General features: G+C 42.7%; 1 protein-coding gene across 1 annotated transcript; it reads right to left on the reverse strand.

Annotated features, from left to right (window-relative positions):
- Positions 1 to 5,981: 5,981 nt before the first annotated feature.
- On the reverse strand, positions 5,982 to 11,973 carry LOC116979571. The gene is made up of 4 exons (XM_033031135.1): positions 9,619 to 11,973; positions 9,383 to 9,516; positions 7,617 to 7,853; positions 5,982 to 6,185 (listed from the first exon to the last, which is right to left on the reverse strand). Exons 1-4 carry the CDS (start codon positions 11,945 to 11,947, stop codon positions 6,087 to 6,089), a joined length of 2,799 nt encoding a protein of 932 aa, XP_032887026.1. The 5' UTR covers positions 11,948 to 11,973; the 3' UTR covers positions 5,982 to 6,086.
- Positions 11,974 to 12,460: the final 487 nt, after the last annotated feature.

A 12,460-nucleotide genomic window follows, 5' to 3' on the forward strand; every position in this document is an offset into this window, starting at 1 on the left:
CACGCACGCATTCAGGTGGAGAACAGATCACTGACTCCAATGTAAAACGTCTGCGTCTGTGAAATTGTCCAGATTCTAAGGTCACTAACCTGAAACATTAACTGTTTCTTGCTCCACAGATGCTGCCTGACTACTGAGTATCTCCAGTATATTGCATTATTTATACCACATTGGCCTGATATGAATGATGGCCATGGTGGCCAAGGCAATGGATATTTTTAAGGCAGAGATAGATAGATTCTTGATTAGAATGGGTGTCAACAGTTATGGGGAGAAGTAAGGAGAATGGGGTTGAGAGGGAAAGATAGATCAGCCAAGATTGAATGGTGCTGTTGATTTGATGGGCTGAATGGCCTAATTCTGATCCTATCACCTATGACATGATGTTTCTGGTAGGATATCCGGCATCAAATTGCATAGTGTACTGAGTTATCAGACATTGAACTCACTGTATTAATGCCAAAGTCTTGAGGACAGCCCTTATTATAGGTGAGCAGGTTCTGGACATACAAGACATACAAAGATAGATTAATCTCCAGGGCCTGATCAGATATAAGTTCGAGGAGCAGAATTAGGCCATTTGGCCCATTAAGTCTACTCCACCATTCAATCATGGCTTATCTATATTTCCCTTTCAACCCCATTCTCCTGCCATCTCCCCATAACCCACAACACCCTTGCTGATCAAGAATCTGTCAATCTCTGCCTTAAAAATATCCATTGACTTGGCCTCCAATATCTCCAAATACAATGTGTAATCTATAGATGATATTGCAGGACTCCTAGTGGAGAAATATGAATCATTGTTAGACACAGGTGAGGTGCCAGAAGACTGGCGTGTGGCTAATGTTGTGCCTTTATTCAAGTATGGTTGCAAAGAAAATCTTGGGAAGTATAGACCAGTAAGTCTAGCATTTGTGGATGAAACGTTACTGGAGAGGATTCTGATGCATAAGAAATACATGCATGTGGAACATTAGGGGGTGATTAGGAATGGTCAGAATAGGAGTTTCTTCAAAGCAGAAGACTTAAGGATGATTTTATAGTGGCGTATAAAATAATGAGGGGAATAGATAGGATGAGTCTTTTTCCAAGGGTAGGGAAATCAAGAACTAGGGGGCATAGTTTAAAGTGCGGAAGAATATTTAATAGAATCCTAAGTGGATATGTGCAATGAGCTGCCAGAGGAAATAGTTGAGGCAGGTACAATATCAATATTTTAATGACATTTGGTTAGATACATGGATAGGAAATATGTAGAGTGACATAAGCCAAATACAGGCAAATGGGACCAGCTTAGATGGGACATGGATGAGTTGGACCTTAAGGCCCATTTCTGTGTGGTATGGCTCCATATGATCTTGCTTGGAACAAATAAGTGCTTACAAAACATTTTATGAACATTTGTTTTATTTTAAAACAAACTTTGAGCTATTAATAAATATTGTGACATTAGGAACTTAGGCCGCTAATTGTTGAAAATAGTTTTGGTATACTGTACTGCAACAAACATCTTCTGTAAATTCAATAAATGAATACATCCATTTCTATTTCAGATTTTCCTGTTAGTTTTCCTTCAGAAAAGGGATTAGAACATATTTTACAGGAGATTATAACATGATAATATACTGTAACTAACAGATGCCATGAGTGCGTCATGTATACTTTCTTTATTTGTAGTATTACTTGTTTGGATACTTTTCCATGTTGCAATTTGGTCGCTTCAAATATATGTTACTTTTTACCTTTGATTCAGTTCAAATTAATCAGTACCAAATGGCGATGACTCACATATTATTTTCATAGAATGCCTTTAACACACATTTCTTCTTCTGTTATCCAGTGCTGTTGATTGATCATCAGACATCAGTTTGTCAACAATGCTGGAGGCGAGGTCAGATGTACAGATTAAATCAAAAACATGCAGAAACTGGAGAGGAGTGGTTGAAACTGATTGAGGGGGGATCTTATAGAAACGTAAAAAATTCTTAAGGGGTTGGACAGGCTAGATGCAGGAAGATTGTTCCCGATGTTGGGGAAGTCCAGGACAAGGGGTCACAGCTTAAGGATAAAGGGGAAAGCCTTTAGGACTGAGATGAGAAAAACATTTTTCACACAGAGAGTGGTGAATCTCTGGAACTCTGCCACAGAAGGTAGTTGAGGCCAGTTCATTGGCTATATTTAAGAGGGAGTTAGATGTGGCCCTTGTGGCTAAAGGGATCAGGGGGTATGGAGAGAAGGCAGGTACGGGACACTGAGTTGGATGATCAGCTCGAAGGGCCGAATGGCCTACTCCTGCACTTATGTTCTATGTAAACTAAAACAAAGACTCTTCAAGTTGAAATCATTTATCAGAATGTGAAGCAGAGATCATCAGCACATCCAAGTTGGCGATATGCAGAGTACTGCCCTGCCGACTACAAATTCAGAAGGTTCAGAAGGTTTTCCTTGGTGGAATTGCAACTGTAAGGAACCGCAGCGTTTGGTTAAATAAAGTATTGGCCTTTCTATATCTGGCAGGAGTGATACATTTTGAGTCACAAGATACCATGCTCAGAAGTTATAATAGCAGAATTAGGCCATTCAGCCCATCAAGTCTACTCATTCAATCGTGGCTGATCTATCTTTCCTGCTCAATCCCATTCTCCTGCCCTCCCTCCATAATCCACGACACTCTTACTAATCAAGAATCTAGCAATCTCCGCCTTAAAAATATCCCCTGATTTAGCCATGTCATGGGCAGTTGGGCAAAAATGGCCTGTTTCCACACCGTATGCATCTGTGATGCATAACTCCTAGAAGAGGTGCAAGTCAGCTTTTTAAACAATGCAAACTAGACTTAAGTGGAGGGAGCTACTCAGACTTATACGCTTCTGATTCAACCCAGCCAATCCACAGTACCTCGCACACTAGCTGTAGGTATGTTGCAAAGCCTACCTGAAGCGTCGCTGAAAATCTGTCGCTGCGGGTGTGCGCGATTTTGGCGCCGTTTAGAGGGGGCGGGTTTAAAACGCGATTTTCTCTAGGCTGTTCAAATCGAAGATGTTCAGCCTAGTTAATTATTAACGAAAAATCGCTGGAAGACCCCGTCGCAAAAGCTATTATTAGTTTTAAAGGCCTCGTATAATAGTTATAGTAGTTTAAAAATCAATCTCTAAACCCGCGACCACCGGCAGCTGTCAGGGTCTCATAGAGCAAATAACTGAAGGTATGCTGCTTATTTTTACATTAAAAAGGGCTTCTTAAGATCCCTTTATACAAAGTTTAATATTGCGAGTAGCGCATTTTGGGCGCATTATATCCCGCAGTATTTTTCTGGGCATTTGGGGGCACAAATCTAGCGCAATGTGAACGTTCCAAACCAGCGCGTTCACAGGATCCCACTAGAAAGCTGATTTAAAATGGACTTTAATTTACAGCAATTGAACACTAAATTCCTTCCATTTGGCCTATAAATTAATGTAAATGAGATTCAAAAATCATGTTTTATTGTGAATTATTTATCAATATTATTTGGACACTTAGGCTATTTAAAAATGTTAATCATTTATTAAGAAATGGATAGATGTTTAGATCTAATAATTGAAGTTTGAAATTAGCTACACTTGGGTAACTAACTAATTATATGCTTTAATTTCAGGTCATCCAAGTAAGATTATTTTATATTTGTTTCAGAATGGTTCAATCTACGATAACTGAAAATTTCATTCAGTTCTCTTAATTTTTAAGAAGGTTATGGGCTTTTGACTGCACACGATCACAGCTTTTTTGTTATGTCCATAGAAAATCAATAGGGAACAAGATGCTAATTTCCGAGTATGAAAATGGCCATAACTTTTTAAATACTTGAGATATGAAAGTGAATTAGGTGTCAAATTAAACCTTTTTATGCTTTATCTGATGGGATAAATTACAGACTTGATTTTTTAAATCTCAAAATTTTGTAACATTGCTACTAGCTGGTGAAGAAATCTTTCAAATGAACACTTAAAGCGGCCTTTTCACGGGGCGACTTGACGCAAGAGTTAACCAGAGTTTAACATCGTGGGAACCTCGTGCGATAATAGTACGGCATTCGTGGACCACCGTAGCGCTAACGGCAGGTAATCGTGTATCTTGGTCACTCGGGAGAAAATTCAAGAAAGTTTGAATTTCTCCAAGATTGACTTGTACACTTGTGGTTGAGCATTGCAACATTGTATGAACATAGTGGCCAGTGCGATATCCGTAATAACTCTTGCGGGTACCGTGGGAACTCCTGCGAACGGTGAACCCGGAAGCTGGACAGAGGGGACAGAAGGTGAGTAAAAATTGTCTTCTGTGGGATTGAATTAAAAAAATAAATAAAAATAAAGATTTGCATCCGCATATGGACATCAACTTATTCATGAGTTATGTTAATGAGATTCAAGAAAATAACTAATCTTTAAAAGGGACTTTAAAAGGGACTTTACTGAAAGGTTACGCATTTTTATGGTCCGTGAGAAATTTTTGACATGTACTTCTTTGAGAGATACAGCTCGGAGTCCTCGCCGACTATCGATCGATGCCTTTCCGAAGCAGGGTCCGGAACGCTACCAATCAATGTTCTCCAGAGACCCGTGTAAGGAGTGAACTGCACATGCTGGTTTAAACCGAAGACAGACACAAAACGCTGGAGTAACTCAGCGAGTCAAGCAGCATTTCTGGAGAAAAATAGCTGATGTTTCGGGACGAGACACATCTTCAGACTCAATTCCGATTAGGATGTCTGAAGAAGGGTTCCGATTCGAATCGCCACCTATTCTTTTTCTCCAGAGATATCGAGACCCTTCTGATATGCTGCCTGTGGTCGATAAATGCGTAACCTTTCAGTAAAGTCCCTTTTAAAGTCCCTTTTAAAGATTATAGTCGAGGGAGAGGAGGGGGAGACAGATGGGGGTGTCTTCATTTACTGGCGGCGGGTGTCTGTCACTGAAACAGGCAGGTGAGATTTCACATCCACCTTGTGTGTGCCTCTCTCTCTCTCTCCCTCCCTCTTACACAGGCTGAGAGACTCTGCCTCTGTGAGTGTACGTCTCTTTCTCCCCCTCTCCCACACACAGTAAGACCGAGGTACTGTGCTCAGTCCATCTGTGTCTCCCACATACACAGTAAAACATGTCTCCAAATGAGCCAATTCAACCAAGGGAGGATATTTATAGTGTGTGAAAAAAAAGTTACATCATTTGTGTCACGTGTAGTTCACGATGTTCATTCAAGATTTAACGCGAAAGATCGGGAGACGGACAAGTCACTCGCACAAATAACAGAAATGCCGAGTACCGTGGGAACTCTTTATCTACCCCCCGTTATATCGTGCGAGACTCGTGCTGGACCACGACCTCTTCACTCTGGTGACATCTTGCGTCAACTCGCCCCGTGAAAAAGCCCCATTAGCGTGTGGTTGGTGTGCAAGCCACATTGAGGCTGACTGGCACAGGTTAATTTGTAACTCTGATCCTTGCATCCATTTTGAAAGATACTATTCAGCCTCCATTTTCTCTCAATCATAAGCAGTGCCGGATTTAGATGAAGAGAGGCCCTAAGCTGTTCCACTTGTGAGGCCCCCAACGACCGGACAGCCATGGCGGCCAAATCTCCCACAATTCAAAGCGAGGGAGAAAGTGCCCAGCGCCGACCAGTTGCCGTTGCAGTGCGCATGCGCAGGGCGGCCGATGATGTGCTGGACGTGGTTGTGCGCATGTGCAAGGCGGCCTGCCGTGCCGGCGGATGAGGAGCGAGCGGAGCCCGGCGGCCGGGACACTGATAGCGGGGGGAGATGGAGAGAGAGAGAGAGATAGAGAGGGGGGCCGCCCAGAGTTGAACGGTAGGTGTTCTGCCTTGGCCGGAGGCCCCCCTGGACCTCGAGGCCCATCAATTTTTTTCGGGGGGCCCCCGAGAAAGTGGGGGCCCTAAGCTATAGCTTGTTTAGTTTATACGTAAATCCGGCACTGATCATAAGTATATAGAATAGTTTGAGTCGCCAATAATTTCAAATCACTTTCTAAACAATTAAGGCAAGGTTGGGAAGAATTGACTTAACTTTATTGCACCTTTCAATAGGATTAGTTGCTTCTGTGAATAGTTACTTTAACTCCTTTCAAGGACACAGTCTTGTCTTTGGTATTCCCGCTATTTCGTACTGTACCACAGACAGTCAGGATCTGCAAACATATCAAGATCATAAACATTTCTAATGCCAACCTGTAAATATTTAGATTCAGACCAGAAAAAATAAATAACGATGTGATATATTACTCAAAAATTAAACCACATTTGTACAACTGTGTGATGTACTTGTCGAAACGTTAAATGGAGTCTGGGCCCGAAGTGGGTAGGCCTGACAAATCACCTATCCATGTTCTCCAGGGATGCGGCCTGACCTGCTGTGTCATTTTGTGTCTTTCAACGTGAGCGTTGCTGTCTCCAATCACGAGTCAACATTTGCACCACCTGTCTCGTTTAAAAATTCAATTACCGGTAAGTCATACATTACCAAAACAACCTTTCGACCCAAATCACCACTCGTATAAAGCTAGTCCCATTTGCCCATGTTTGATCCATATCCCTCTAAACTTCTATATGTGAACCTATTATCAGGCAACTGAACCATCCTACAAACAACTAGAGAGCAGTCCTGAGCTATTATCTACCCTCAGACCATCTTTGATTTGACTTTACTTTGCACTAAACTTTATTCACGTTATTCCCTTCATCGTGTAACTGTACACTGTGGATGGCATGACTGTAATCATGTATTATCTTTCCGCTGACTGGTTAGCATACGACAAAAGCTGTTCACTGGACCTTGGTACAAGTGGCAATAAACTAAATTCAACTGTCTAAATGTCTTTTAAAATGTTGTTTTGTACCTATCTCAATTACTTCCTCTGGCGGCTTGTCCCATATACCAGGTGAAGTAGTTGCCCCTCAGGTTCCTATTAAATCTTTCCTCTCTCACCTTAAATTTATGCTTTCTCGTTCTTGATTCTCCAACCTTGAGAAAAAGATCATGCATATTCACCCTATTTATGCCCCTCATGATTTTATACAGCTCTATGTGATCGCCCCTCAGTCTCCTATGCTCCAGGGAATGAAGTCCTAGCCTGCCCAACCACTACTTATAACTCAATGTCTTGAGTCCGGGCAACATCCTCAACTTGCAGCCAGGTATTTCATGTGACCAGAGTGCACAGTGCATTACTAATCTTAAAGGTTCATCAATTTAGCATGCAAAGTGAAGCTACATGTCTAATATTTAGTTTAGAGATACAGCCCCTTTAGGGAAACAGGCCCTTTGGCCCGCCGTGTCTGCGTCGACCAGTGATCCCCGCACACTAACATGATCCTACAAAAACCATGGACAGTTTACAATTTTACCCAAGCCAATTAACCTGCAAACCTCGACGTCCTTGGAGTGTGGGAGGAAACCGGAGCTCGCAGAGAAACCCACGCAGGTCACGGGGAGAACGTACAAACTCCAAACAGACAGCACCCGTGGTCAGGATCGAACCCAGGTCTCTGGCACTGTAAGGCAGCAGCTCTACCGTTGCGCCACTGTGCCACACTCATGTTACAACTTACAAACAACGCACCTTATAAGGTTGACTCCATGGTCCTTCCCCGGTCATGTTCACTGCACGGACCCTGAACAAATATTCAGAATTGGAGTTCAGATTCGTAGCCACAAAGTTTCTGCGTCTAATTCCAGAGAAGACACCAGCTTGATCTTGAGGTATCGCCATCTCCTTGTCGACTGAAATTATCTCCTGGAACTGCAGTTCAAAAAAATATGCAGTCCGCTTTCCCACTGGGGGACACATCCACTTCACCTGTGTGGAACAAAAGTGAAAGGCTTAGAACATAGAACAGCACAGGAACAAGCCATTTAGCCCACGATGTCGGTGTCAAACCCATGAAGCCAGGACGAAATCTCATCTGCTGCATTTCATCCACATTCCTCCACCTCTTAGACTTTAGAGATACAGTGAGGAAACAGGCCCTTCAGCCCACTGAGTCTGCGTCAACTAGTAACCACCCTGTACACTAACCTACACACGAGGGACAATTTTACAAATTTTACCAAAGCCAATTAACCTCCAAACCTATCCGTCTTTGAAATGTAGGAGATCAGAGCATATGAAGAAAATCCACATGGTCACAGGGAGAACGTACAAACTCCATACAGACAGCACCCGTTTTCTGGATCGAACCCGGGTCTCTGGCACTGTAAGGCAGAAGCGCCACTGTTGTGCCACCCAAATGCCACTATCGGATCTTAATCAACCACCACCCCCAGCAGCGCATTCCAGGCACTCACCACTCTCTGTGTAAAATAATTGGCCCTGCAAAATTTGGCCCTCTCACTTTAAAGCTGTGCTCTCTAATATTCGATCTATCCATCCGGAGAAAGGTTTCTACCATATCTATGTCTCTCGCAATTTAATATATTTCTATCAAGTTTCACCACAACATCCAGCATACCAGAAAAAAACAATCCAAGTGTGTCCAATTTGGCAAATAACCCTTAATCCAGATATAATTTTGGTAACCCCCCCTCTGTACTCCTTCCAAAACCTCTATATCCTTCCCACAACAGGGAGACCAGAACTGCACATAATTGTACCGGTGCATACTCGATGGGCAGAAGGGCCTGTTTCCACGCTGTATCTCTAAAATAAGATTAAATGTCATATGGTCAGAAGGGATAGTAGTGTGAGGCCAATCGGCCCATTGAGTGTACTCTGCCATTCAATCGTGGCTGATCTATCTCTCCCTGCTAACCCCATTCTCCTGCCTTCTCCCCTTAAACTCTGACACCTGTACTAACCAAGAATCTATCTATCTCTGCCTTAAAAACATCCACTGACGGCCTCCACTGCCTTCTGTGGCAAAGAATTCCATAGATTCGCCACCATCTGACTAAAGAAGTTTCTCCTCATCTCCTTCCTGAAAGAAGTCCTTTAATTCTGAGGCTATGACCTCTAGTCCTAGATTCTCCCACTCGTGGAAACATCTTCTCCACATCCACTCTATCCAGGCCTTTCACTATTCTGTATGTTTCAATGAGGTCCCCCCCTCATTCTTCTAAACTCCAGCAAGTAAAGGCCCAGTGTCAACAAGCACTCATCATAGGTTAACCTACTAATTCCTGGGATCATTCTTGTGGACCCTCTCCAGAGCCAGCACATCCTTCCTCAGATACGGTGCCCAGAATTGCTCACAATACTCCAAATGTGGCCTTACCAGCGCCTCAATATTACATCCCTGTTTTTGTATACAAGCCCTCTTGAAGTAAATGCTAGACTAGAAAGAGTTCATTGCGTATAATGTCAAACCTATCTGGATAAAATAGTGCTACCTTGGCCGATGTTCCATCCACAGTGTGCGTATATATTTTAGGAGGTCCTGGTAGCTGGTCTAATGCAGTCATGGGTTCCTTGAGTAAACTTGATGCATGCAGTTGTACAGACAGCTGTGACATTTCACCATTATCTGATTCAAACAATACACGATTATTAAACAACCAACATTTCCCAACATCCCGTGTTAATACAGTATTTTGAATGTGTAAGAAAGATGGGAAATGTACTGTACCTTGTTTGACAGTAACGTTCCTTTCTAGCGTGCATACGTGTTGCTGGGTTTTGTGAACAGCATTATTCTGTGGCCTCAAATGAGAACAGGTTCGATGGACACTTCTGAAGTTTCGGCTCTTTGGACCACCGATGTGGTAGAAACGAGTTGAAGAATGGCCTTTTACACTGTCATCAGTGGTACCTCTAGGCAAGTATAGTACTCTGCTGTTGCCGAGGTCTTCGTTAGACATATTTGAGCTGATTTCAAAGTTAGATGTAGACTGCGATTGACAGCAAGCAGATGGGGTAATTTGTACATTATTTAAAGTTTGTGTTTTGGGGTACCCTCGCAGAAAGGCTTTACCTTTAGAAAACAGCTTTGGATTCCTGAAAGAAGGCCGGCGTCCAAACTTGCATCTCGACCTTGTATTACGGGGGACATTATTTGTATTCCAGGATCTCGCAGGGTTGGACATGCTAGCGTCGTCAACGACAGCGCCACCCGCATTGTTCGAAGTGTTCTTATGTAAGCAATACATCTCCCGCTTGTTCCAGTCGATCATACACCCAGCCGAGCTGCTCAGGTGACACCTCTGGCAACCAGCAGCGATTATTTCAGAACTCTCTCTTTCAGACGACGAATTCATGTTCTTGCATGGAAGATTATGCCCAGTGGCAAAATAGGGGCCCACGCAAGAAAAGGTGTTACATGCGTGGTAAGATTGCTCACTCGGAGACAAGCTCTCATTGACACAAATGTTTATAGGAACGCCTTTCTCACCGTCGATATAGTCCTCTGGTCCACTATTGGCACAATCTGCCTGAGGCGGTCCCGTGTTGGTGAAAGTACAGGGGACACAGCACTGGTAAAAGGGCGGAACATATTCATCCGTCTCTTTTTCCGACGACAAACAAGAGCTATTGCAGGAAGAGCTAATCCCAGTGTCGCTCTCTGCTGCTACCTGTTCAGAAATAACACTGGACATGGGATCCTTTAATAGGTCTCCACTTTCATGGTCGTTCAGATATTTGCTGTTTTCTGGCTCAGGAGAGCACGCATTACTTGAACCACCTGTTCCTTTCGGACTTAATTCAAGAGAAAATGCGTCGCCACTACTCTGTCTCATATAACAGTCTTGCTGCTCAAGTTGCCAAATGGGTATTGGCCTGGTCTTGTCAGAAATCCACAAGGGACTTGTCTTTTCAGGGACCTTTTGAAATTGATTTGATTCTTGGCTTTTATCATTACACTCGCCCTCCATTGACATATTAAAAACATTGCTGCTGGGCTCCATTGCAACAGGGTTATACAGCGCGCTGCTTGCGCCCTTGAGGTCACAGTTTTTGAAGTACGCACTTTGAAAGATGTTAGAAGCATGCGGGTCAGACGTACACGACAAATTATAATCAGTTTCAGCTTGCGGCTCACTGCTATTCTCTGGAGCATAGTGTTCAGAATTTGCCACAGATTCACAGTAATCCAAACTGGAAGCATCTGAAATGAGCGCATTGCTTTTGCCACCGTGTGTACACGAGCCCCCATCAGATGCATTTGAAGTCGTTTCAGCCTTAGATGTAGACGGAGTGTGTTCGGGGCTGGCACGATCATTCAACGCCGTCTTGGTTGAACTGTCGCTGAGACTATCTTCAGATGCATATCGTGGACCACACGGGAGAGAAGCAGGAACATCTGCTCGGGAATCCACATTGGATGCATCGGAGTTAAAAGTAACCGCGCAAGATCGAGTAATGCACGAGCAAAGATCCAGATTGGGAGTGATTAAGGCAGCGTGAATTTTAGAAGTAAATGATGAGTAAATTGGATTCAGCGATGCCTCTTGCAAACTACAAGCAGCTTTCAGCTTTTTCACTTTGTAGGGGACATTCAATCTCTGAATCATTTGGAAATCCCCGCTACACAAATGTTTCGACTTGGTTTCACAGAGTTGCGATGGTAGCGTATCAATTGCATCTTTAATATGATCTACATTTAATTCAAAGTCTTCAAAGGGAATTATCGCTAAAGAATTACTGGGTGTCACACACAGAGTGATGTCGGCCAGGCGTTTGTTGATCTGTGCTGATGTTTGTAGGAATATAGCTGGTCTACTTTCTTTGCAAGCTTCCATTGCATACAGCATCAATCCTTCTAACCTCAACATCGATGCTGATGCTGATTCAAAGAATTGGTCAACCTCATTTTGTTTCTTTGTAGTCTCCACTTTTATCATGTCTTTAATTGCTTGCTCTTGAACTTTAAGTGCTTCGTGCAATGAAACAAACTCCTTGGACACCTCTGCATTTCGTTGTATCTCATTTTGTTCCATGTCATTTTTCATTAATTTCATTTGCTGAATACATTTTTCAAAATTGACTTTGACTAAAGCAAAGGAGCAACTCATTAGAAAGTTACAAAGAAATTTACAAATCAAGATAGTATTTTCAGAGAAATATATAACTGTAATAAACTAAAGATTATAATAAATTTAAAATATTAATTCAGAAAATATGTACATTCGCTATGGTACAAAAACACATTGAAATATAGCTGTGTTTTAAAAATGTGTAAATCATTTGAAAGCATTCATAACCAAAGGTCCGATTTGCTTTTCCATTGACTTCAGTGGAAAGTTTTGCACCTCCAACCAAGATTAATAACTTTTTATTTGAGAGATACAGTTTGGAAACAGGCCATGCCGGACATTGGCACTGGCACTATGTTATACCACTTTCTCATCCATGCCCTACACACTGGGGGCAATTTGCACAGGCCAATTAACCTACAAAACTACCTGCCTTTGGGGTGTGGGAGGAAACCCACATGGTCACAGGGAGACAGTGCAATCTCCACACAGACAGCA

This window comes from Amblyraja radiata, chromosome 13 (genome assembly GCF_010909765.2).
Source record: "Amblyraja radiata isolate CabotCenter1 chromosome 13, sAmbRad1.1.pri, whole genome shotgun sequence".
NCBI lineage: Eukaryota > Metazoa > Chordata > Chondrichthyes > Rajiformes > Rajidae > Amblyraja > Amblyraja radiata.

Coding starts and splice junctions, on each gene's coding strand:
- LOC116979571 (XM_033031135.1), bottom strand. CDS start 11,947: ATGAAATTAATGAAAAATGACATGGAACAAAATGAGATACAACGAAAT. Junction 7,854..9,382: donor TGGATGGAACATCGGCCAAG/GTAGCACTATTT, acceptor TGTTCCACACAG/GTGAAGTGGATGTGTCCCCC. Junction 6,186..7,616: donor CATGGAGTCAACCTTATAAG/GTGCGTTGTTTG, acceptor ATATGTTTGCAG/ATCCTGACTGTCTGTGGTAC.